This window comes from Oncorhynchus kisutch, linkage group LG7 (genome assembly GCF_002021735.2).
Source record: "Oncorhynchus kisutch isolate 150728-3 linkage group LG7, Okis_V2, whole genome shotgun sequence".
Lineage (NCBI taxonomy): Eukaryota > Metazoa > Chordata > Actinopteri > Salmoniformes > Salmonidae > Oncorhynchus > Oncorhynchus kisutch.
Genome location: NC_034180.2, coordinates 12,898,114 through 12,925,447, shown reverse-complemented (window position 1 = coordinate 12,925,447; position 27,334 = coordinate 12,898,114). Strand labels below are relative to the sequence as shown.

Below are 27,334 nucleotides of genomic sequence, written 5' to 3'. Positions count from 1 at the left end.
ATGTCCCCCAGTACAAACACACTGGGAAGGTGTTGATTCCTTGGACAGGGCTAACATTCAACAACACTAAATTGAATTTGATACTAAACAGTGCCTCAGCGCATTGGTAGCAAAATGCAGTGGGGTAAAGTACTTAAGTAAAAATACTTTAAAGTACTAAAGTAGTTTTGGGGTATATGTACTTTACTTTTATTTCACTACATTCCTAAAGAAAATAATATTATTTTTACTCCATACATTTTCCCAAAAGTACATTTTGACAGGAAAATGGTCCAATTCACACACTTATCAAGAGAACATCCCTGATCATCCCTACTGCCTCTGATCTGGAGGGCGAATACAAATGCTTAGTTTGTAAAAAATATATATATAAAAAAAATTGTGCTGTCTGGTTTGCTTAATGTAAGGAATTTTAAATCGTTTATATTTTTACTATTGATACTTAAGTAAATTTTTTGCAATTCCATTTACTTTTTATAACAAAATACTTTTAGACTTTTACTCAAGTAGTATTTTACTGGGTGACTTTCACTTTTACTTGAGTCATTTTCTATTAAGGTATCTTTATTTTTAATATGACCATTGAGTACTTTTCCACCACTGGCAAAATTCCCATTAATGACTTCCTACAATCGCCCTATCAGTAGCTAATACGAGCTAACTGGATGCACCGTTGATTTCCTCAGGCACAGTCCCTCTAGACTCAGTGTGGAAGTGTCTCTGAGCCTAGAGAAGTGATAGAAAGTGGGGACAGGTAGGGCTGGTTGAATCCCCTCCAGGACTGAGGCTCCAGGGCCTGGATTATTGTACCTCTTGACACAAGGTGCCATCACTCTTCCCTGAAGAACAGGCTGGAGATAGGGGCAGCGGAACGGGGGCCAATGACCTTGTTGTTTGTGTGTGTGTGTCAGGGTTTGCGTTAACAAACATTTGCCGGGTTTTGAAGCAAAAATTATAATGAAAAGCTCATAGATAAAACGGTTGCCGGCCAAAATGACTGGGAGAAAAAAAATCCCATTGCAAGATGCTTTTTATTCACTGATGAACATTTGACCGTCATGCTTATCGGTCTATAGGTACATTTGCGTAATTTAGTATTTAAATTGGCCTGTGTATATTCGTTAGTCATCATGCATCTTATTTATCCAACACAACTATCACACGTGTCCTCTGGAAAGATTTGTAGCAGTGGGGGGGTCCCCTCCTATAATTTGTATGTAGATTGACTGAGGAGATCAGTTCTGGTAAAGGACATTCTACTCCAAAATGAATTAAAATAAGGTATCTAAAATAGAATTTTCCCCTCCCAGAAATTAGCCCAATAACATATTGGTAAAATTATTGGGCCATGTACAGTATATAGCCTATACATGGTCCATATTATCAGGTATGCTATAAATAGGCTGAAGCATGGGGTTGCTTATCTGAATTTACCCTTTTGGGCTCATCATTAGCCAAATCTCAAATGTTATCTTTTAACTAGTTATGTTTATGAATTATGTCCCATAAACACTGAATATAATGTTAGGGTAACTGTGGGTAACTCTCCACCTGGGGTAAAAAGCCTGTACTTCTCACAGAAACCGCTTCATATCACAACTTTTCCCGCAACACTTTCCCTGGTTTCCACTACTCTTGCTCAACCAAAAATATGTCTCATCACAATTCAAGTCATTAAAAATAAATTATTTAAAAAGGTAGAGGCGTTGTACCCCAAGTCACCCTACAATTGACCGGTGTTACATTTAGCCCCACTCTCCCCTATGCACTCACTGCGAATTGTGGAGCGGTGCTAAACCATGCTTCTGTTTAAAAAACCTGGGTTTAAAATGGCGCAGTTCACGCATATTTATGAGTTGAGAAATAAATAAAGTAGGAATGGTAGGAAGTAGGAATGGAAAGCTGGCATTCCCCTTTTTTAACAAAGCCATTAAAACGGCTGTTTTCGAGATTGCAAGAATAGTTGTGCATTGACTGCTTGTCAGAATGCATGTTTCCCTCCCTATGGCACTTATAACATGCATATGCCACGAGGAATATTTATCTACACCGTAAATTTGAAAGTGTTACATGTAACACTGTCAGCAAGTACATATGGTCACACTGTGTAGAGTAAAAAGTACACTGATCAAGTGTTACATTTCTAGTGTTGATTTAACACTGAGTGCAAAAAGTTAACACTGCACTGGCCGGTGTTGATCAAATTTAACAGAGGTAATCAACACTGAGTGCTTATAGTGACACTCGCTAGTGTTGATTCAGGTTGACTCCAATTAGAGTAAAAATGTGTGTCCTCTATTCAGTGTTAATTTATTTACTCTTCCCCCATGTAAATGGAAATTAGATTTTGTAAAAGCACTTGGAATTTAACAAACTCAAGCAAAGCTGTTTCAACATTCAAATGTTTATTATGACCAAACCATAAGTCTCAGCCCTGGCTTAAACGGTTATCAAGTGACAGTAGAATGTAGTCAAAAGAATCCCTTGCTCCATATGACATGAGCAAATCAAAAGGTTTGTGGCATATGATGTCATTTACATGAAATACCTTGCATGGTGGACTTCGCTTCAAAACAACTTTAAATGCATGCAAATGATCATCAAAATATCAGGTTCCAAGAGCTGACCCAACCAAGAACAATAGCCTTCATTTTGTAAAATACTGGCATGGTGCTTAACCCATTTAACTGACTAAACATTTGTGTGCACTGAGACATTCAACTTGGCAGCAATATCATGACCTTCTTTCAGGTCATTGAGCCCTGACATCTTTCTTGGACCTAAAGATAGTCTATCCTGGCTGAAAGTTTCCCAATTATATGCCATGTAATTTTGGTGTTTCTTCTAAGGTCATAGTGACATTCTTAAAACTCTTCAGTTGCTTCATGAAGAAATTGTTTTGAAAAGTGCTTATTTCATACAAAAATGAGGAACAGTTCAACCAGTTAAGTCATTGGTGTTAGATTTGACAATAGAAGAAACAAAACTACTGGAACTTATGATCAAATAGTCATAACTGATCAATTTTCTTACGTTCCAATTCTTGAGATTGCAATCATTGGTGTTTATATTTAAATAAACACACAGCCTACAAGCCCTCAGTCCAGCCTCTCTCGGCCTATTGCGGACAGCACTGATGGAGGGATTGTGCGTTCCTGGTGTAACTCAGGCAGTTGTTGCCATCTTGTACCTGTCCTGCAGGTGTTGTTACATGGTCTGCCACTGCGAGGGCGATCCGCTGTCCGTCCTGTTTCCCTGTATCGCTGTCTTTAGGCGTCTCACAGTACGGACATCGCAATTTATTGCCCTGGCAACATCTGCAGTCCTCATGCCTCCTTGCAGCATGCCTAAGGCACGTTTACACAGATGAGCATGGACCCTGGGCATCTTTCTTTGTTTTTCCAGAGTCAGTAGAAAGGCCTCTTTAGTGTCCTAAGTTTTTATTACTGTGACCTTAATTACCTACCGCCTGTAAGCTGTTAGTCTTAACGACCGTTCCACAGGTGCATGTTCATTAATTGTTTATGGTTCATTGAACAAGCATGGGAAACAGTGTTTAAACCCTTTACAATGAAGATCTGTGAAGTTATTTGGATTTTTATAAATTATCTTTGAATGACAGGGTCCTGAAAAAGGTATGTTTCTTTTTTTGCTGAGTTTACATGTAAGAGTAGTTGCTTTAGCTTGACCCTGTAGCTCTTGAACTGCTTCTTCCATGGAAGATGAACTATTTACAGTCGTCTGACCTGCAGCTGTGCAATAGATGCACACATCACGTGTGTTCTTGTTAGATATTGGTACATGGTTACAACTACAATTTGAAGGAAAATCACAATTACTTGGCTGATTATCAACGGCTGTATTAGCATCCCAGTTAAGTTTAACAAAATACATGACAACAATCTGCTTGACCACATTTTAGTCAGTTCTATGAGGGCACATTCCATGCCTCACGAGCAAGTTGGTACTAGCATGGCAAACAAAACATATCTTCCTAGAGCTGGCCGCCTGGCCAAACTGATCAATCGGGGAGAAGGGCCTTCGTCAGGGAGGTGACCAAGAACCCAATGGTCACTCTGACAGAGCTCTAGAGTTACCTTCCAGAAGGACAACCATCTCTGCAGCACTCCACCAATCAGGCCTATGGTAGAGTGGCCAGATGGAAGCCACTCCTCAGTAAAAGGCACATGACAGCCCTCACAATGTAAGAGTGGCATGGCACCTAAAAAATCTGACCATGAGAAACAAGATTCTCTGGTCTGATGAAACCAAGATTGAACTCTTTGGCCTGAATGCCAAGCGTCAAGTCTAGAGGAAACATGGCTTCATCCCTACAGTTAAGCATGGTGGTGGCAGCATCATGCTGTGGGGATGTTTTTCAGCTGATACATTTTTGAACCGTGACAGTGACCCCTATCCAACACAGGAGAAAGCCATTTGTTAGAAAGTAATATTTTGCACCATTGTTCTTACATAATAACCTTATACAATTTCAGAAGCACGTCAGAGTGATGGACTGTGCCATCCCCCCACGGCTTCCACAATGGATCAGTCAACTCAGACAGGCTCAAATCAGACAGGTATCTGTTTTTGCTACTGCTCGACTAAAATCTCTGTTGACCAACAGCCTATCGACCAAACAATCGACTAGTCAACTAAATGGGGTCAGCCCTAACACACATCCATCATTTTAGGTTCTGGGTAAAAAAAAAAGGACGTTTAATGCATAGTCTCAACTATCTTACTGCATTGTGCATATTGCAATTGCCAGGAATATTTTTGTTTGTTAGCTAGTGTTATTATTAAATGGTGGTATTGACCAACTTTACCAACCTGTTGCATCTTGCCGTGTCAGCATCTGAGGGCTAGGAGTTTTCTGAACCCAAGTGATGTCTTATCAATAGGGCCTGGAGTTTTTCCCTCTTCAGTTCTTCCTGATCAGGTCATGTGATCAGGGAAACCTGTCTCTGTTATACACTCTACAACATCTCTACACAAGGTGGAGTGTCTTATGAACAGCTGACCAATTTTCTCAGCTGGTCCTCACCTCTTTCCCTTGAAGCATGTTTGTCAGGTTAACTGGTTCAAATAAGGGCACCGCTAATGTTTGCTTTATTCATGGTAGATCCAGGGATCAAATGACAACCAAACATAACTTATTTCTGCACTGTGTCTGTGGACAAAACATGGTCTGGGGCACACAGCATGCTTGATGAGAAGGGGAATTTTGCCAGGGGCTGTGGCTTTTTATTGAAAATAAACACACACACCTCGTGCAAGGGCAGCTCTGAGCTCTCCTCCTTCAACAAACAGTAGACCTATATAAAGCCACCTGACTGTGTTTCTCTGAGAGTGAGCGAGCGTGTGTCGTCATCCTGAAAAGGTTTGCTTGTCTCAAATTCGACCATTGTAAACCAGTTTACACGTTCTTTAGGGAAAGTTAGATTTGCATTGCTCCTCTTTATAACTTAATAGCCTACATTCATAGCCATAAACACATGTGCTTGTAATTTGTATCAAGTAGCCTATTACATAAACAAAACCTTTTGCTTCAATATTGACTAACCCCATCTCAATTACTAGTTTTTTGTTGACAGATGGATAGTGGATTGAGATACTGGTAGTTCAAAGAAAGAGGGGAGATTTGGCTCCCTCCTTTCAGACGAAAAAGTGTAAGGCGATCAACAATGCCCGAGTTTGATCTGTTCCTACTCCTTTTCAGAATCACATATTAGCTGTCAGCCACCATTGCAGAGTCAAGCGTCCAAACGCTGATGGCCCTGCCACAGCTTTTTCCTCAGTGAGAACCTCGTTGACCTTTCACCAAAAATAATATTGCGATATTGTCAAAACGATACGATATGACAGGGGTCTCCAACAGATTGATCACGAGCTGCCAGTAACTCGCCAAACAATTCTGAACGTGCATGCAATTTATGCATTCCACCACAAACTGTCAAACAAATCTCACAAGTATCAGACACCGTAAGTTCCCAGTTACTATCTAATCAACTCAACATTGGCATTATCCCACGCCTGTTAGCCACTATTGGCTTAAAAGTCCAACCTTACACAATGTCTGCCAATTACTTTCCAGCAATATTGCCCGTCTGTGTGATGCGCGCATTTGTTTAGCACTCCGTATGTAGCCAGTTGGTGTGATAAGTATTACTTTCGTCAAAACCTTATCAATTAAATGTTAACTGCATAATAGGCTTACCTGGCGGAAGTATATCATGAGTAAGTATATCATTTGTAACAGAACCATCACTAGTGTCACGTATACTCCCTCTCCGGAGGTCGTCAGGCTACTCATTTTTACGCACACATGTCACCATCGTTACGCGCATCATCAGACTCACCTGGACTCAATCACCTGCCTGATTACCTTCCCTATATATGTCAATCCCTTTGGTTCTTTCCCTAGGTGTTATTGATCCTGTGTTTGTTAAGACGCTACTGTTATGTAGTCTCGTTAAGTGTTTGTTGTTTTTATTAAACGTTTCACCTGCTTCTCGACTAACGCCTCACCAAAGGGGAGCATCTGAGTTATTTTTGTTGTTTTGTGAGTGTATGTGACGTCGGGTCCGGGTGACGCTCCCGGATTAACAGGGGATGCCTCAACTGGCTCGTCAGGTTTACAATACCCCGTTGTCCCGTCAAGCATTAGTTGCCGAGTCTACCAAGGGTGCGTCAGCGAGCTCGTCAGGCTCCCGCAGCCCCGGTCGGCTCGTCAGGCTCCCGCAGCCCCCAGTGTTTCTTTCCATGTTTTATTTATTATTACATTTTCACTCTCTGGACTTGCTTCCCAACTCCCAGCGTACACTGGCACATTAGACAGCACTTTCCTCACTCGCTATGTATGCGCTCACTCGCTATGTATGCCATTAAAGGGGAATCATGAAAATCGACATTGTTATTCTCCACCCTCCAAAGAAAATTGATATATTCTGATGGGATTTAAGCATTGACAGAACATCCAATTTTGTTTGTCTATGAACAATTGTATTTTTTAAAGATTTAAAAACAAAACTGAGAACATGATTAAATTTAACTAACAAAAAAAATTCGCGACAAGTTTAACTTAAAAACAAAAAATAGCTCTCATGCTAGAAAAGGTTGGAGACACCTGCAATATGAATTCTCGTCCAAAAAAATATCCTGATATGTAACCATCGATCTTCCCCCGCACTACTTTCTACCCTTCATACCCCTGGCAAAACCATCACATTCAACATAAACTGTTTTACTCTGAAACCAGTGGAGCGTTGTGCTATAGGCCTAAACCTGTATTGATATGACTACTAACCTCAATGTCAGCTAGCCTCACCCTTGCATGTGTGGTACTTTTGAGCGTTTGGGCAGGTAGACATCGCTATTTTTGTTTTAGCATGATAATAGTCACTACGGCTCAGAAATGATCTAATGGCTTTCTCTGCATAGCAGCTGTTGCTATGAGTCCATTATGCTAAAGTGCTATCTAAACCGATAGGCCTAGATGTATATAGAGCTGTATCAAGCCCTTTTTAGGATATGTGTGTGTATGTGTCTTTGCTTGCAAGTCTCCCTTTCCCTATTTATGCCCGCTCGTCTCTCTCGCTCCCCATCAGGGATGACCCAGTGCAAAGCTGGCAGATGAGGGGTGGGGGAGTGCTAATTTTCACACCTCCTACGGTTCCTGCACCCACTCTCGTCTCTGCTCCTCTCCAGCGTCCCCAGAGCAAGCCAAGCCTCCAATTACTCACCATGACGCAAATAGACCCACCACCAGCAGACCGTCTGTGCGATATTTAGACCCACTAGCCAGCGGTTAACCCTTAAAATCTCAGTACAAATTGCGATTTTAAGGGTTAAAGGTAAGGGTATAAAATTATTTAATTTGTTCTGCAGGTAGTTTTACCTGCTCAATCTATGCTGAAGTATCAACATTATTGAAATAAAAAAATCATTGCTGTTTGTTGTCAGTGGCCAATTACGGCTATTCATTGCTATTCAACCTCAATATCCACTTCACGTAGAACAATAGGGGTTACTAGGATATAATTACATCGTCCCCCACTTTTTATTCTACAACCTCTCATCTCCTACAGCGGTGGGGGAAAAAGCTTTGTCTCACCATAATAACACATTGTATTGGTGAGAACAGGAGGGAAGCTAAAAAAAACTAGTGCTCTAGCCAGGCTTTCATATTGTAATGCACGCTTATGATAGCTTTGATTCGCCTGAGTTATATTTAGAAGCTCTCTTTCTCCTCTTTTTCTTCCTCTTCTCTTTCTCACCTCTTCTTTTAATTAGCTAGCACACAGCGCTAATGCCAAAGCTCTCCTCTCCCCTACAGGCAGGTCATTGGAGCCGTGAAACAGACACCCAATCATTGCGCTCGCACAGATTAGAGAGTTGGATACAAAACGGTCGCCAACGGAATTAGCCAACTGCCACCGTGTCGAATTCTTATCTCTGAGCTTCACTCTCTTGTCTTTGTATGAGAGTTGGTTCTGCTGTACGACCACAAACATCTTCAACTCAATTTGTCTGAAGGTGTGTATGCGAGTTTGGCTATAGCCCTTTTTTTCTTACTTGGCTATCATCAGACGTTACTGGATGTGTACTTGCGTAGTGTAATTTTGGCAGATATTAAGTTGAGCAGGTGTTTAGGACACTGTTTTGGCCTCAGACTTTTTCTGATTCAAAATATTTTGATATGCAACCTAATGCAGTGATTGTGATTAATTTTGGGTTGACAATTGGGCTTTTTTTTGTTATTTTCCTGTCAACGTGTTCAGATTTATTTTTGTTCATTCGATATTAACTTGCCTTTATCTTTATGTGCACTAATATTATATTTAGGCCTATGTATTAATCTAACAGTAAATGTAATGTCCTAAAAAATAACTGCAATGTGGCCTAGTGCACTCGCGATGGCCGATGTGGAATTTGCGCGCTCCGTATTTCAAAGCCATATCAGATATCATGATTATAAAACAGTGTGCTTTGAGCTCAATGATCGTTGAGAAATAAAATGTATATCTACAGAAAGCTGATATCTTTAATACCCGCAATTGCATTTTGAAATGTTATACAACCACGAGGGGCACATTACAGCTCGCTCATTACAGCAGTCGGCCCAAGTGAAACAGGCAGGCAACAGCGGCAGGGTAGACACTTTTGTTACAGGAAGGATGATGCACTTTACTGTTTAACAAATCATGGTTTCATCTGCCCAAACAATAGGATGATTGAGGTGATCAGATAGAATGTGCAGCTCACACCAGTGCAACCAATAAAAATGTTAACTTGCAAAACTAAGTCCAAAGGTCGCAAAATGCAACTAAATGGTCTCAATCTGGACATTTGTGAATGTGTTTGGCTGGGTACATCTCTGGCTGTAGAGGAAACCAACTGACAAATTGTTTCAGTTTATCCTTCTAATGCACCACAGGGGTCGGGACATTAAACACTGAACAGGGTTCAGAGTTTATCTGAGTTCATCAGTGTCAGAACATAATTAGCATGGTCGTGTTCATTAGGCACCAAACATAAGAAACGGACTAAAACGGGGAGGGACTTCCTGGGCTTGTCCAACAAGAAACGGTCAATGTCGTTTTCTGTTGCGTGCCCTAATGAATACAACCCATGTCCGAAGAGACCGTCCTGTATGTAAAGTCTGTTCCCCGTCAACAGTCTGCGCTGTGACGAAATCTGTTTGGGCCGGGAGGGCAGAGCGAAACAGTGGGCCCCGCAATATTCAAATTAACCTCAACCTGTTGAAACCCGTACAGGTAATACACTCTCTTTGTCTCTCTCTTTCAGGGATATGCTTTTTTATTACTGTTTTTGTGACACAGGGAGATTTTCGTTGACTGAAGTTATTACACTAAACAAAAATATAAACGCTACATGTAAAGTGTTTAGTTACATGTTTCATGAGTTGAAAAAAAAACATCACAGAAATGTTCTATACACACACAAAGCGTTTTGTCAAATGTTATGCACAAATTTGTTTACATCCCTGTTAGTGAGCATTTCTCCTTTGCCAAAATGATCCATCCACCTGCTGTGTATGGCATATCAAGAAGCTCATTAAACAGCATGATCATTACAAAGGTGCACCTTGTGCTGGGGGCAATAAAAGGCCAGTCTAAAAAGTGCAGTTTTGTCAGACAACACAATGCCACAGATGAGTCAAGTTTTAAGGGAGCGTGCAATTGTCATACTGACTGCAGGAATGTCCACCAGAGATGTTGCCAGAGAATGTAATGTTAATTTCTTTACCATAAGCTGCATCCAACATTGTTTTAGAGAATTTGGCAGTATGTCCAACCATGCTTCACAACCGCAGACTACATGTATGGCGTCACATGGCCGAGCGGTTTGCTGATGTCAACATTGAACAAAGTGCCCCATGGTGGCGGTGGGATTATGGTATGGGCATGCATAAACTACGGACAATGAACACAATTGTATTTTATCGATGGCAATTTAAATACACAAAATACCGTGACGAGATCCTGAGGCCCATTTTCTTTTGAAGGTGTCTGTGACCAACAGATGCATATCTGTATTCCCAGTAATGTGAAATCCATAGATTAGGGCCAAATGAATTAATTTCAATTGACGGATTTCCTCATATGAACTGTAACTCAGTAAAATCAATGAAATTATTGAATGTTGTGTTTATATTTTATATTGAGCAACAGCTTCACACTGTCCATGTGAACGTGTAGATTAGAGGTCGACCGATATAATTGGAATGGCCGATTTAATTAGGGACGATTTCAAGTTTTCATAACAATCGGAAATCTGTATTTTTGGACACCGATTTGGCCAATTATTATTATTATTTTTTTAACATATTTAACTAGGCAAGTCAGTTAAGAACACATTCTTATTTTCAATGACGGCCTAGGAACGAACGGTGGGTTAACTGCCTTGTTCAGGGGCAGAACGACAGATTTTTACCTTGTCAGCTCGGGGATTCATTCTAGCAACCTTACAGTTAACTAGTCCAACGCTCTAACCACCTGATTACATTGCACTCCCACGAGGAGCCTGCCTGTTATGAGAATGCAGTAAGAAGCCAAGGTAAGTTGCTAGCTAGCGTTAAACTTATTTTATAAAAATCAATCAATCATAATCACTAGTTAACTACACATGGTTGATGATATTACTAGTTTATCTAGCGTGTCCTGCGTTGCATATAATCGATGCTGTGCGCATTCGCGAAAAAGGACTGTCATTGCTCCATCGTGTACCTATCCATAAACATTAATGCCTTTCTTAAAATCAATATACAAGTATATATTTTTAAACCTGCATATTTAGTTAAAAGAAATCCAGGTTAGCAGGCAATATTAACCAGGTGAAATTGTGTCACTTCCCTTGCGTTCATTGCACGCAGAGCAAGGGTATATGCAACAGTTTGGGCCGTCTGGCTCGTTGCGAACTAATTTGCCAGAATTTTACGTAATTATGACATAACATTGAAGGTTGTGCAATGTAACAGGAATATTTAGACTTATGGATGCCACCCGTTTAGATAAAATACGGAATGGTTCCGTTTTCGAGATGATAGTTTCCGGATTCGACCATATTAATGACCGAAGGCTCGTATTTCTGTGTGTTATTATGTTATAATTAAGTCTATGATTTGATAGAGCATTCTGACTGAGCGATGGTAGGCACCAGCAGGCTCGTAAGCATTCATTCAAACACCACTTTAGGAGAGGGACAAAAGCTATACTGTTACACTGGCAATACTAAAGTGCCTTTAAGAACATCCAATAGTCAAAGGTATATGAAATACAAATCATATAGAGAGAAATAGTGCTATAATTCCTATAATAACTACAACTTAAAACGTCTTACCTGGGAATATTGAAGTCTCATGTTAAAAGGAACCACCAGCTTTAATATGTTCTCATGTTCTGAGCAAGGAACTTAAACGTTAGCTTTCTTACATGGCGCATATTGCACTTTTACTTTCTTCTCCAACACTTTGTTTTTGCATTATTTAAACCAAATTGAACATGTTTCATTATTTATTTGAGGCTAAATTGAATTTATTGATGTATTATATTAAGTTAAAATAAGTGTTCATTCAGTGTTGTTGTAATTGTCATTATTACAAATACATTTTAAAAATCGGCCGATTAATTGGTATCGGCTTTTTTTGGTCCTCCAATAATCAGTGTCGGCGTTGAAAAATCATAGTCGGTCGACCTCTAGTGTAGATACCATACATTTACCTCAGTATCTGAAGAGATGGGTGGTTTTGAGTTACGTAAGAGCCTTGCCTTTTCAGGCACATTCTGTCCGTGGTGCATTTCAGGTGTTGGCAACCTAACCGCTTTCTCCCTAAACTCTTCATTCCCACGAATGTCTCTTCCTTCTTGTCAAATTGCAGATTATGTGAAAATGGAGATGGCTGAACTTTCTTGTTACGCCGGATGACAGATTAATTGTTGTAACCTTCAACTCCATGCAAATCCTGCAACAATTTTTCCTGCTTTGTAAAACATGTCTCAGCAAAGACTGTACTTGTCAGACACTACCCTATAGCATAAGGGCTGGAAGCCACAAGCCGCTCTCTGTTTCCTCTTTCATACATGTAGCCTAGGTACATCTGTGTCATGTCGATTGCACATTATGTTCTCAATTCTCATAAAGCTTCAACATGAGATCCTGATTAGATCACACTCTGGACATGTTAAAGACCACCTTGAAGGGTTATTAACAATGTAGCCTATTTTGTCATACCAAAAACTTGCAAGTCCTGGTTGTGTTGGTTGTTAGTTGTCCTGGTTGTGTTGTTTTCGAGCATTGGCTTGTACCTTGTTGTACATCCATAGTCTACGTGTGGCTTGATGTCAATGTAGCTGTTAATGCCGCAAGCTAGTTGTGAGAAGGTTAACTTTAGGGCAGTATGTAGATTTCATCATTTTGATTTCATCTCTAGGATCAGGCTGGCAAAGTGAATGGCCTTGGGCTGTGCTAGGCTATATATTTTTGACACTGGCTGTGGCAAGCCTCCTGACTCACTGGGTACTCATCGGTCAGTGTTTTTTTTTGGAGGAATGTAGCTTGCATAAGACATCGCCTGTCTCACTTTTGGAGCAGGGTTTCGTTTAGGGAAATGTGGAGCCAGACATTTGACCGGCAACATTTTAATTTACAGGACATTTCAGAAATGTACCGGGCTTGCGCTATTGCGCAATCTGACAGATTTTCCACTCAAAGGCTCTGTATCTGTATGCGTGTGATAAGACAGCTTACATAATGAATATACTGTACACACGCACCAATTTAATTCCAATAAATGATACTAATTAATCTATAGACCGATAAGAATGACCAGTCAAATGTATTTCCGTAGACTGATATTTCCATTCATTAATTGGCTATAAAGCATTATTTCGTAATGGATTTTTTTTATTCTTCTCCTGGACAATTGGCCAGCGGCAGTTTTATTTATTGGCCTTTCAAAAAAAATGTCCAGACAAAAGCCCGCTATTGGCTAATAGTAATTATCTACCTCAGATAAGCCATCTTGTTTGTGTTTATACATCAGTGGTGTTTGTGTGTGAACTGATAAGGCCTGTGTATTTCTTAGGCTTGTCCTTCCAAATGATTTTAGACAATTGTCGCAAGGCACATGCCAGCAGTGTCCGACATCCACTGCAAAAACAGCCTCTCTTTTTCCAAGCCCTTCATGTACTTAATGCCCTGTGACCACAGCATGCACTTTCTCCCCTTCACCTCTCCCTCCTCCCTTCCTTTCCCGTTGTCTTTTTATACCTCTACACAGCACACCGCATTGCAGGCCAGCGATGCAGATCCCTAGGATGCTATAAGCGGCAGCAGCAGTTGGCTGGCGGTGACTGGTATGAGAAGCTGTTAATAATGTGAATAACCACTCCTAACCTGAATATATTCATGGCCTATTTTATTCTCTCCGTTAATGACTGGGGGAAGCTGCCAGTGTACAATGCCTCTCAACTCGTAACCACCCGCAAAGAGTCTGTTTGAACTAAATTCAGAACTTGTGCAGGTGAGATAGCGTGCTTCAGGGATGGTATATGTTCAGTCTCCTTTTTTTCTTGGAAAATGGTGTGTGCGTTAGCGTGTGTGTCAGACCATTGAAGAATAAGGCATTTTAACATACAAGTCTTTTTGAACATGAGTCTGGAGTAGGACAAGGGTTTTATGGCAGAAGATGCATATTATAATAATTTGAATGTTTATCATGATAATGATATGAAGTGCGATAGATTGGATTCTATTGGACACGTTGAGTTTATATATCTTCCACTCGAATCCATTATATCTCATTAGGAGACTATACTGTTGGCTTCCATCATTAGCAGGGTTGGGGTCGGTACCTTTTCAATTCCAGTCAATTCAGAAAGTAAACAAAATACCTATTCCAAATATGACACCACACGATATATCGCTCATCCCTACAGGAAGTTGGGCCCAGTGTAGCCTGTTACTCAGCGAGGGACAGTGTAGGACACCAGAACTGAAAGGACAGCAAGCAGTGTTTCGGGTCTGCTTTATGATATGAGTCACCTCAACAGGCACCACCCAAAAAGACATACAAACATTCTGCGGTCCATAACATTCGCTACATCTGTACAATCCAGTAAGTCCCCAGTAGTAGCCATCCACTGTGCCTCTTTCAACTCTCTCTCCCACACCTCCCTGAGTATGTGAGGCGGGATCCCAGCTGTTGAAAGCTTGGACAGGAAACTGACAATCTGGAACTGATGGAGAGACCTCGCCAGATTCCAGCTTACCCTCGCCATCCAGCATGTTATCCGTCCCGAAGTGTGAAAACATGGCTTCTTCAATGTGTTGATTTGATTCTTATCACCCAGGGAGGGATGTGTATGTAGGGTAGTCTTTCAGCCCATGTGTTGCGTTTTAGTTGTGTGTTGTTTAGTTGTGTGTTCTGGTGATGTTAGTGGGAGTTGATGTATACTTGGGTCTGTTTTTATTGGATGATGATTGGAGTTGATGTTGATGACACACTTAAAACCCAGAGCTCCCTTTTCTGACTTCAGCATACTTGAGCATGCCAACTTCATGTATCATTGTGAACCCCTCAATCTACACCTATATTGTTAAAGCTAGTTAGGGTTCCATCTCTGTCTCTGCTGTCAACTCACTGAACAGCTGTGTCGGCCCTCTGTCAACGGGGCCAGATCAGGTTCTCCTCCTCACACACTACAGCTGTCGGCTCCCTGCTGTGCAGCCCTCCTTCATAGTGCTCATTAGGATGGGACGTGACACACACACACGGCCACCACAAACAACACACTGGTCGCAGCAGGGTGGCAGAAATGACCTCATACTAGCCGTCATATAGTGTGTCATTGAGAGAGAAAGCACAAGTTCACTTGTTGATTTTTGGTGAGAGTGGATGTGAGAGAGTAAGGGATAGGGTGTGTGTGCATGTGTACTAAACGAGTTCCCATTACAATATGTTGTAGGCTGTGTGTGGGTTTCTTTTTTTAAATGCTACCTCTATCTCATATCGGCTTCTTTTTCACCATAACCACTCGTCTCTATTTGTGCAACAAATCCGTTTTTAGAGCGCAAATCTGACCGTCTGACGCAGGTGACAAGACAATGTAACCCACTCACAGGTAGATGGAGTAGGGTGAATGTGCCATAAACTCTGATCTTGGGTCAGTTAAGCATTTTCCCCACGAATGGTTAAGGCTAGGATTAGGGGATGGAAAGCTGATCCTAGATCTGGTGGATGTTGCCATGGTCTCAGACAGACTAGCCTAACTGATGTACATGGAATTGTCAATGTTCCAGCCCACTCACTTATAGCCCAGGGCCCAGTGTTTCTCAATACGGGTCCTGGTGACCCAACTGGGTGCGCAATGCACAGTTTTGGTTTTGCCCTGGCAATAGCACACCACACTAACATACCTGACCCCACTTATCAACTCATCATCAAGCCATGTGATTAGTGGAATCAGGTGTGTGCACCCATTTGGTTTCCCAGTAGGGCTGGGAATTGCCAGGGACCTGTATTGCGATGCTCGTGTGTCTCATGATTCTATATGTATTGCAAGTTGATATTTAGATTGTATTGTGATTCGATGTTTCAAACCATATTGATCACTGCTTCAGAGAAACGAGAGCACGTAAGAAAACAAGTTTTGATCAGATAAAATTGCTGAAAACAAATGAGCTCCCTATTTAACCTTTTCACACGTACCAAAAAAAGGGTTTGCTCATTCTACAGCATATGCTTAAACCAGTGTGATTAGAATGTTTATTTAGAATGCAACAGTCAGCATTTGATTTAGCCACACAGTTTTTTTCACAGAAACATTTTGCACACAGTCCTTACAAAGTTATGTCCTGAATGTGACCAGTTTATTTTTGGATGCAATGTTCAGACACTCACAGAAATAGCACAGTATATACAATCATCCAAACCAGAAAATGTAGGCTACATTAGTCCTAGCGTTTACTAAGAAAAGATTGACGTAACACAAGCGGTCATATTTGGAGAACTTTTGGCTGACAGAAACCACAATATGAATTAGCTAATAGCAATTACTATTTATAATTCATCACATCACAGGTGAGCTCAAAGTTGATCGAAATAATTGAGTAAAACACTTTCAAAAAATCAAAAGTAATCCGGCGATGGGTAGTTTGTACGCGCTGCCATTTTTTTTTCTTTTTTCGCGTCAACCAAAGATAAGAGGAGACTATGACTTTAGTCCGTTTGTTGTATGCATGTTCAAGGGGAGGGGGGGTCAATGATCATTCACTTCTGGAAGTTAACTCGAAGATTAGTGAACGATTCCTTCACCTCATTATAACATCTTTGCTCTGACAGATGTTTACGTGACACCCAGAATGCATTGTATAATGGAAACAAACATGGCGCCACACATAGCTGACAAATAGCTTAGCATTAGCTCATTATAATCAGTACAACAAAGTACCCCAAAACTATTATACACACATCCTAGGTTTCCATTACAAATGTTTTTTGGGGGGTTCAGTTCAATTACATGGCAAAGAGGGACTTTGCAATTAATTGCAATTCATCTGATCACTCTTCATAACATTCTGGAGTATATACAAATTGCCATAATACAAACTGAGGCAGGAGACTTTGTGAATATTAATATTTGTGTCATTCTCAAAACTTTTGGCCACAACTGTACACAGCTCGCGCAAGACATTCATCAGCATTTCTCTGGCTACGTTCCTCTGTAGAGTGAAAAAAAAAGTTCTGATTCCAGCAGGACCATGAGCTTTTGCTATCGATAACGTGTCTTGTTCATCATTTTCACCTCGAATAGAAGTAGAGGGACTTTTGTCAGAGGTTGCTTGTTGTGAGCGCTGAGGGAACTTCATGCACTTGGCCAGATGATTCTGCATCTTTGTTGCATTCTTCACATATGATTTGGCACAGTATTTGCAAATGTACACAGCTTTTCCTTCTACATTGGCTGCAGTGAAATGTCTCCGCACAAAATGCCACGGGAAAGTGCCCGTGGCATTTTCCTGTAAAGACTAGAAGAATTTGTAAAAAACAAACAAATACAATTCCATGTACAGATATGTAGTTAAGCAGTTAGATTAAAAAACTCCTATGTAAGATACATGTTTTAAATGAAACATGTATGGAGACAGGTGAATTAACAGTCCTCCGTTAGCAAGCTCAAGCAAGCTAAAACCCAAATGGTAGCAAGAACTAACTAGCAAAAATGGTTAACAAGTCAGAAATGATTTAAACACTTATTTAATGATTTAAACACGTATTCTAGTTTACAAAAAATCATGTATGTCATAAAATATATTCACCCCACCCAGTATTGTTATCAAAATTTACCAGAAAGCATGTACTCCTTGGCTCAGACAGTGTAGTAGTGTGGGCTCAATAGCATCTCATTAGTGTGCAAGATCTTGAGAATCTGCTGTATGTGTGATGGAAGAGTGCACTGCACACGTGATGGTAGAATGCACTGTGTATGCAGAGGGTTGCAATTCCATTGAATTGGGGATAGTTTAACCAAAATATTCCACAAGATCTGGAATTGCCTTATGTGTATCCCACAAAAAGTTCACTGTTATAAAGCTAACTTTTTAGATGAGTTTAAGCAAAATTCCCAAAATGTATGGAAAAATTCAAAAAATTTACCAGAAGTTTTCAGGCTCTTTGCAACCCTACTCCATACATACATACTGTATGCTACAGTAGAAACAACAACACGGTATACAGAAAATAAGGCACTTACTTTGATAGCAACGTACACATGTCCAAAGTTATTATTTGTAATGAAAACAACAATGCGAGCGCCAGTCAGAAAATGTGCCAGTTCTTTCTAAACTGCTCAAATGTCCTCATACTTGATGCGTGTAAGAAATGGAGTAGGGCTGTCCTCGAAGAGGTAAGTTTGTCAGCTCAGTAAAGTCTTAAACATAAATTGTCCGAAACACTGAAATGGACTACTTCTGTGTGAATTAATGAGGAGGCGGAATACACTTCAATTCAAACGGTTAGAAAATCATTGGAAATTGACAAGTTGAAACACAGCCTATAGATAATTAGCAGGTAGCGCTTCTTTACTGTCCTGTTGCGTAACAATCACATTAAAGATATTTGGTACAAGCTATGAAGGAAAAATAATGGTGTTTTTGTGCAGGGACAGCAAACTAGCGGAAAAATAATATTGCGACATCAATACGATATCGTCAAATATGATATATGTAACAATCGATTTACGTTTGATAAATAGATGCATAACGAATATACTATACATCCGCCAATTTTACAACATTGAAGTCTCCTTGACAACATTTGATTCAGAACTCTGATAGTTTAGAGTTTCAGATATGAAACTGAAGTAGATGTGTGTGATGTCTGACGTCCGAGAGCTATTCTTATTGAGCTCAGAATTAGAAACTACCACTTTCTGTTGTAACGGTGTCACTGGCGATTGGCTTCGTTGTTTTTGCCGCGTGCATCGACGCTCACCTGTAGTGCAATGCAGGGGCATGTTCATTACGGCATCGGAAAACTTTCTAAACCGTTATGCACTTTTTTCTTAGTTACAAATCTATTTAAAAAAAAATGAGAAGCACGCTCAAGTGTCTCACAGAGGAGTCTAAATTTCGCCACCACTCTGGCTGCATTTTTAGGCAGGAGAGTCAACATTTGCCAAGTCGCCCAAGCGCTCACTTGTTTCGAATGATAAGGTCCCATTGGAACTCATTGAGGTGATAGATGTACGTGTATATAAATGTGTTCTTTTCTTTTTGTCTTTCTTCCGCCAGCTCCTCGTTCTATGTGCCGGAGAATGGAAGGCCGCTGCGCTTCCAGCCGCCATCGCTGGAGTTTGGGACACAGTGAGTTTTTCTCTCACTTCCTGGTTTCGAAGAAAAGGATTCATAAACATAAACCAATGTAAAGACATTGATAAATCCCGTGTTTGGAGCTACTATAACCAACCACCTCGTTTTAGAGTACACATGGGTGCAAAAGACACCGACTCCAAATCACAATCTGACAGTTATAAGAGTAATATGGAAAAAGCATTTAGAATAGCATCGTATGACAAAATCAACAAAATATCTGTAATCTTTACCTAACCTTGTCTGGATTATGTCACCGGAAGCCCCCAAGAAGAAGCAAAGCCATAGAAAGTGATGATAAAAAGCTGTACAAGTGGAAAAGCTCTCTGTATAAAGCAGAGAGGGGCCTTTTAAATGCAGAGGAAGCCAAAGGAACAGACAGGTCGACAACCATGAGCAGCTCAGCTCTCTTCCCATCAGCCCGAGACTGAATAAGAGAGAGGGTCAGACCCAAGGGGAAAGATTTATAACTCTGCTGTTTGGCCCCTTGCTCCCAAAACAACCACCAGATTAGCGAGACTCTTTGTTGTGCGGGGACAGCCGTCCCCACTGCTACTATTTGCAGCTGAATTTTTTTATCCTGTGACATATTTATTCATTCTTTTGAGCCACATTCAACCCCCCCCCCCCCCCCCCCCCTATTGGTCCAAGTGTCCAAGATATCTATTCGTTAATTAGTTCTGTTGCTAAATCTGAGAAATACCCCATTCCCGACCTTTCGGTGTAGATTATAATGAATCCAACAAACTAGGAAACACTAGGTCCGACCTAGGATGTATCCTCGTCCATACCTTATTGCTACAGACAACGGTTGCTATATGACTGAATTGTTTAAACATTAAAATCCCACGCCCTTGTTTTGCCACAGTGGCATCAAGCAAAGCAGGCATAACATAACACAAGCACACCAGCGCAAGGTGTTAAACTCAACCTCATCCCTGCCCACTAGCCTTGCTAGCCTCTCGCTAACTAGGCTAACCCAACGACCCAGTCATTTCAGCACCGGCAATATACAGTGTTGATTTGCAACATTAGCACACCCTCCTCTCTCTGTTTGCCTGGCAGTGCAGAGGGACCCAGGCATGCCCAAAGAGACCCTTATTGACTGAAGTTTTGTCCCAAATGTCACCCTCTTTCCTATATCGTGCACTACTTTGACCAGAGCCCAATGGCATGCTATTCCCTATATAATGCACTACTTTTACCAGAGCCATATGGACACACTATTCACGATGTGTAGTGCACTACTTTCGCAGTATTTACTGTCATCCCGTTGTTTAAACACACAACAAACCCCCTGTCCCCACTACAATGCAGGTCCCCAGTCATGTGTTATGAGTGGATAGGACAGGCAGTAGCTTCGCATAAAGTGGATGGAATTCTTGTCATTGCCATCAGCATTGATTTGAGGAAACGTAGATTATATAAAATGTATGTGTTATAAAATAGGCTAAAACACATCTACAGTTGAAGTCAGAAGTTTACAACTTGGCCAAATACATTTCAACTCAGTTTTTCACAATTACTGACATTTAATCCTAGTAAAAATCCCAGGTCAGGTCACCACTTTATTTTAGAATGTGAAATGTCAGAATAATAGTAGAGAGAATGATTTATTTCAGCTTTTATTTCTTTCATCACATTCCCAGTGGGTCAGAAGTTTACACTTAACTAGTATTTTGTAGCATTGCCTTTAAATTGTTTAACTTGGGTCAAACGTTTCGGGTAGCCTTCCACAAGCTTCCCACAATAAGTTGGGTGAATTTTGGCCCATTCCTCCTGACAGAGCTGGTGTAGGCCTCGTTGCTCGCACACGCCTTTTCAGTTCTGCCCACAAATTTTCTATAGTATTGAGGTCAGGGCTTTGTGATGGCCACTCCAAAACCTTGACTTTGTTGTCCTTAAGCCATTTTGCCACAACTTTGGAAGTATGCTTGGTGTCATTGTCCATTTGGAAGACCCATTTGTGACCAAGCTTTACTGACTGATGTCTTGAGATGTTGCTTCAATATATCCACATAATTTTCCATCCACATAATTTCCCTCCTCATAATGCCATCTATTTTTTGAAGTGCACCAGTCCCTCCTGCAGCAAAGCACCCCCACAACATGATGCTGCCATCCCCGTGCTTCACGGTTGGGATGGTGTTTTTTGGCTTGCAAGCCTCCCCCTTTTTCCTCCAAACATAACGATGGTCATTTTGGCCAAACAGTAATATGTTTGTTTCATCAGACCAGAGGACATTTCTCCAAAAAGTACGATCTTTGTCCCCATGTGCACTTGCAAACCGTAGTCTGGCCTTTTTATGGCGATTTTGGAGCAGTGGCTTCTTCCTTGTTGAGAGGACTTTCAGGTTATGTCGATATAGGACTCGTTTTACTGTGAATATAGATACTTTTGTACCTGTTTCCTCCAGCATCTTCACAAGGTCCTTTGCTGTTGTTCTGGGTTTAATTTGCACTTTTCGCACCAAAGTACGTTCATCTCTAGGAGACAGAACGTGTCTCCTTCCTGAGCGGTATGACGGCTGCGTGGTCCCATGGTGTTTATAGTGGCATACTATTGTTTGTACAGATGAACGTGGTACCGTCAGGCGTTTGGAAATTGCTCCAAAGGATGAACCAGACTTGCGGAGGTCTTGGCTGATTTCTTTTGATTTTCCTATGATGTCAAGCAAAGAGGCACTGAGTTTGAAGGTAGGCCTTGAAATACATCCACAGGTACACCTCCAATTGACTCAAATGATGTCAATTAGCCTATCAGAAGCTTCTAAAGCCATGACATAATTTTCTGGAATTTTCCAAGCTGTTTAAAGGCATAGTCAACTTAGTGTATGTAAACTTCTGACCCACTGGACTTGTGATACAGTGATTTATAAGTGAAATAATCTGTCTGTAAACAATTGTTGGAATGATTACATGTATCGTGCACAAAGTAGATGTCCTAACCAACTTGCCAAAACTATAGTTTGTTAACAAGAAATTAGTGGAGTGGTTGAAAAATCAGTTTTAATGACTCCAACCTGAGTGTATGTAAACTTCCGACTTCAGCTGTATCTGTTTAACTTAATCACGTTAGGAAATTGAGTTTGACCTATCCAATGACTTCACATTGTACAGTAGCTCTAAAGGTTACTATCACGTATATATATGTTTTGCTTGTGGTTATGACACTAGAATGAGGAAAGCTTGCACCTGCAGCTATTTACTTTTTTATCTGCAAACCTAGCCTTTAAGAGTGACATTTACAGAACTGTGGTGACACTGTGGTGACTATGTTGCTGGTCCCCCTTTTTATTACAAACATCAAAATATTAAAAGGCTAAACAGAGAGAGCTAAGCGCAGCTCCAAAGGTCACCATAGACCTTTTAATACCAGCCTGCGCTCGGTTAGTTTTTTTGGTTGATTTGAACTCCTTTGATGTCGGCCCCAGAGAAGTGTCAGATGAGCAAAAGTGCCTTCCTCGTTTCCAGGAAGTGTTAACTTGTCATCAGCAAAATGTTGTAGGGTGAAGTTGCCCCTAGACACAGATCTTGAGTCAATTTTGAATTTCTCCCACAAATGGTTAAGGTTAGAATTGGAGGAGGGGAAGCTGATCCTACCTAGAGGAAACATTACTATTAAGGGACAGTTCTACCTCATGCGTTGATGCTATGTCAATGTTGACACAACCGGAAACACTTTGCATTGAGTCGCACAGTTATGCCCTGAAATTACTCTATCTACAGTGGTAACTAGAATGTAATCATGGTAAAACTGCAAATGGGGTAGCAATGTCTAAATTGTACTTAAACAAAAGTTAGTTTCATAGTAGTTTACAAATGTTACTTTGTCGATGTCTGAATGCTAGAAAGTATTTTACACTGATTAAACAGCATGATCATTAAACAGGTGCACCTTGTGCTTGGGACAATAAAATATACTCAAAAATGTGCAGCTTTGTGACACAACACAATGCCACAGATGTCTCAAGTTTTGAGGGAAGCGTGCAATTGGCATGCCGACTGAATTGGCATGATAATTGAATGTTAATTTCTCTACCATAAGCCGCCTCCAATGTCGTTTTAGAGAATTTGACAGTATGTCCAACCGTACTCACAACCGTAAACCACATGTGTGGGCGAGCGGGTAGCTGATGTCGACGTTGGTGACGGCGAGGTTATGGTATGGGCAGGCATAAGCTACAGACAATGAACACAATTAGCATTTTATCGATAGCAATTTAAAGGCACAGAGATGCCATGACGAGGTCCATTGTCGTGCCATTCATCCACCGCCATCCCCTCATGTTTCAGCATGATAACGCACGGCTCCATGTCGCAAGAATCTGTACACAATTCTTGGAAGCTAAAAATGTCCCAGTTTTTCCATGGCCGGCATACTCACCAGACATATCAACCATTGAGCATGTTTGGAATGCTCTGGTTCAACGTCCTCGAGCCTCTGGATCAATGTGTTCTAGTTCCCGCCAACATCCAGTAACTTCACAGAAGAGGATTGGGGCAACATTGCACAGGCCACCATCAACAGCCTGATCAGCTCTATGCAAGGGAGATGTCTCACTGCATGAGGCAAATGGTGGTCACACCAGATACTGACTGGTTTTCTGATCCATGCCACTTCAAATTGTTGCATGTTGCTTTTATATTTTTGTTCAGTATAGCTTGTTTACAATGCCTGGATAGACCAATAAGTGGTGCTTGTTATGTCCATCTCTATCTCTCTAGGCCACTGGGGCTGCCAAGAGCTGAAACCATATACATACACAACCCCAGCCAGGATATCCCAGTGACATTGCTGTCGATGTTTACATCCAGCAGACATTTTCACATGCCTTCGTTCCACAGAAGGGTGAGTGTGTGTGTGTGTGCGACCTTCCTTCACTCAGACACTCCCTCCCTCTCTCATTCAACCACACCCACGTTCATCCAACTTCTCCCTACAATCTCTATTTTGCTTCCCTCTCCTCTTTCTCTCTGTTTGTTTCTCTCCCTCGTGCTCTCTCTCTCTCCTTTTCTCACTCACACTGTTTTTCTCTGCTCTCTCTTCATCTACTTCTCTCTACTCCCCCCTCTTTCTCATGTCAGTCCCTTGGGCCACCAGTACAGCTATTTAAACTCTCAAACTGCCATTGAAACCCACAGAATTTCCCAGCTCTGCTTAGAAAGTATACCAAGCACAACAGCATTGCATCACACTCTGACAACAGTGCATGTTACAACATTGCATATCACATTTTCTCCTATCGATTTCACGTTGAAATTAGCCCACGATTCATTCACACAAGGCCTCATTCTCAGCATGATTCTTCAATATGCTGAGCTCTGTGCTCCCAAGTGGGGCAGCGGTCTAAGGCACTGCATCTCAGTGCAAGAGGTGTCACTACAGTCCCTGATTCGAATCCAGGCTGTATCACATCCGGCTGTGATTGGCAGTCCCATAGGGCGGCACACAATATGCCCAGCGTCGTCCGGGTTTGGCCAGGGTAGGCCGTCATTGTGGATAAGAATTTGTTCATAACTGACTTAAGAACAAATATATATAAAGTGTTGGAAGTTGTGTGCTCACCAGCATACCACTGAGAGTGAAGTCATGTATAAAGTCATGCTAGTATGGACATTGTAACGTAGTCGTTGCCTTCGGTGACCCCTGACTCCGTGTCCTGTCTGCTTTCAGGTAATCCCACCCCGAGGGAAGGCTTCATTTAAACTCGTCTTCCTCCCGACAGAGGAGGGCATCATAGAAAACTCATTATTTATAAACACATCGGCCCATGGGGTGCTCTCTTACCAGGTCAGTAGTCATACGAGCATATGATACTAACACTACCCGTTCTGCTTCACAAACGGCTCCCTATTTAGTGCACTACTTTTCACCAGTGCACACATGACTCTGGTCAAAAGTAGTGCACAATAGACTAGGGTTCTATTTGGGACGTATGCCCTGACCCACAACCATTTTTTTATTTTTTTATACGGTCTAAAAAAGAACATTGTGTGCCCGGTGGAAGTTAGTTTTGCAACAGTTTTGCAACACAGGAAGTAACTGCTATGATGTGATATTTGGCACCCTTGACCCCTGACCTTTAAAGACGCATCAAAGCAGATGGGTGTTAAGAGTGACATAAGCACTATTAATAGTTCATTAAGCATTAGTTCATGATTCTTGGTAGGGAGATAAGGGTGCCTATGCCTAAATATATACTGTTTATCAGTGAAAAGGGACAATTTACCCAATCATTAAATTACTTATGTTTCCATTAAATAAGCTATGGGTATTGTGATATTAAGATGATCCACTCTCTAGGGTTGTATACTTCATGGCCTCTATTAGCATAAGCAATATTAGCATGCTACCTTGGATTCATTCACACTCTTTGTTTTGTGATTTAATATTCTGTGGTCTAATCAGTCCCTTTAAAATGGCCAAGTAAACAAAACTCCACTTTTGAATTGCTCTCTCTTCTGACACATTAAATATCTCTTAAGGTAAAATAAGTCATTTTAGTAATTTATATGAACGGTTCCTTTAATAGTGATGTCCTTTCATTCAGGTTTTGGGGTTGGGCGTCCACCGGGGCTCTTTAAAGGGGGTCTATAGGAAGGACAGCGTCCTCATATTCCCCCACATCCAGAGCATCAAGCTGAGCCAAACTCAGGTACGTCCATTCCATTCAACTTGATAGACTTTATTTATTTCCCAACAGGCAGTTGTTCCTGGACAAGAAAGTCAACAGACAACATGTGGTAACAGGATAGATATGTTTACCTCAACATGTACCATAATGCCACACACATATCAATCAAATGTATTTACAAAGCCCTTTTTACATCAGCCGATGTCACCAAGTGCTCTACAGAAACCCAGTCTAAAACTCCAAACAGCAAGCAATGCAGATGTAGAAGCACGGTGGCTAGGAAAAACTCCCTAGAAAGGCAGGAACCTAGGAAGAAACCTAGAGAGGAACCAGGCTCTGAGGGGTGGCCAGTCCTCTTCTGGCTGTGCCGGGTGGAGATTATAACAGTACATGGCCAAGATGTTCAAACGTTCATAGATGACCAGCAGGGTCAAATAACAATACTTACAGTGGTTATACAGGGTGCAACAGGTCAGCACCTCAGGAGTAAATGTCAGTTGGCTTTTCATAGCCGATCATTCAGAGTTAGAGACAGCAGATGCGGTAGCACTTCCGGTGAACAGGTTAGGGTTCCATAGCCGCAGGCAGAAGAGTTGAAACTGGAGCAGCAGCATGACCAAGTGGACTGGGGACAGCAAGGAGTCATCAGGTCAGGTAGTTCTGAGGCATGGTCCTAGGGCTCAGGTCCATCGAGAGAAGAGAGAAAAGAGAGAGGGAGAGAACAATTAAATTCGCACAGGACACCGGATAAGACAGGAGAAATACTCCAGATATAACAGACTAACCCTAGCCCTCTGACACAAACTATTGCAGCATCATTACTGGAGGCTGAGACAGGAGGGGTTGGGAGACACTGTGGCCCTGTCCAACCAGGCAGGCTATAACCCCACCCACATTGCCAAAGCACAGCTTACGAGTATAGTATAGCCTACGAAGATAATCCCCACGGCACGTACCCAAGGGGGGCGCCAAATCAGTGAAGACCAAATCAGTGAAACAACCCACTCAAGTGACGCACCCCTGCTAGGGACGGCATTGAAGAGCACCAGTAAAGCCAGTGACTCAGTTCCCGTAATAGGGTTAGAGGCAGAGAATCCCAGTGGAGAGAGGGGAACCGGCCAGACAGAGACAGCAAGGGCAGTTCGTCGCTGCAGTGCCTTTCCGTTCACCTTCACACCCCTGGGCCAGACTACACTCAATCATAAGACCTACTGAAGAGATGAGTCTTCAATAAAGACTCAAAGGTCGAGACCGAGTCTGCGTCTCTCACATGGATAGGTAGACCATTCCGTGAAAATGGA

The 27,334-nt window shown here is 41.5% G+C and overlaps 1 protein-coding gene across 8 annotated transcripts in view; it reads left to right on the top strand.

Annotated features, from left to right (window-relative positions):
• Positions 1-27,334, top strand: part of LOC109894197 (transmembrane protein 131-like) — a 109,199-nt gene that overhangs the window by 22,460 nt on the left and 59,405 nt on the right. For all 8 annotated transcript variants that reach the window (XM_031828499.1, XM_031828497.1, XM_031828498.1 and 5 more), the window contains exons 4-7: positions 19,318-19,389; positions 24,124-24,247; positions 25,073-25,189; positions 25,950-26,054. In XM_031828499.1, the coding sequence (XP_031684359.1) occupies positions 19,318-19,389; positions 24,124-24,247; positions 25,073-25,189; positions 25,950-26,054 (418 nt within the window). The remainder of the gene's footprint in view (positions 1-19,317; positions 19,390-24,123; positions 24,248-25,072; positions 25,190-25,949; positions 26,055-27,334) is intronic.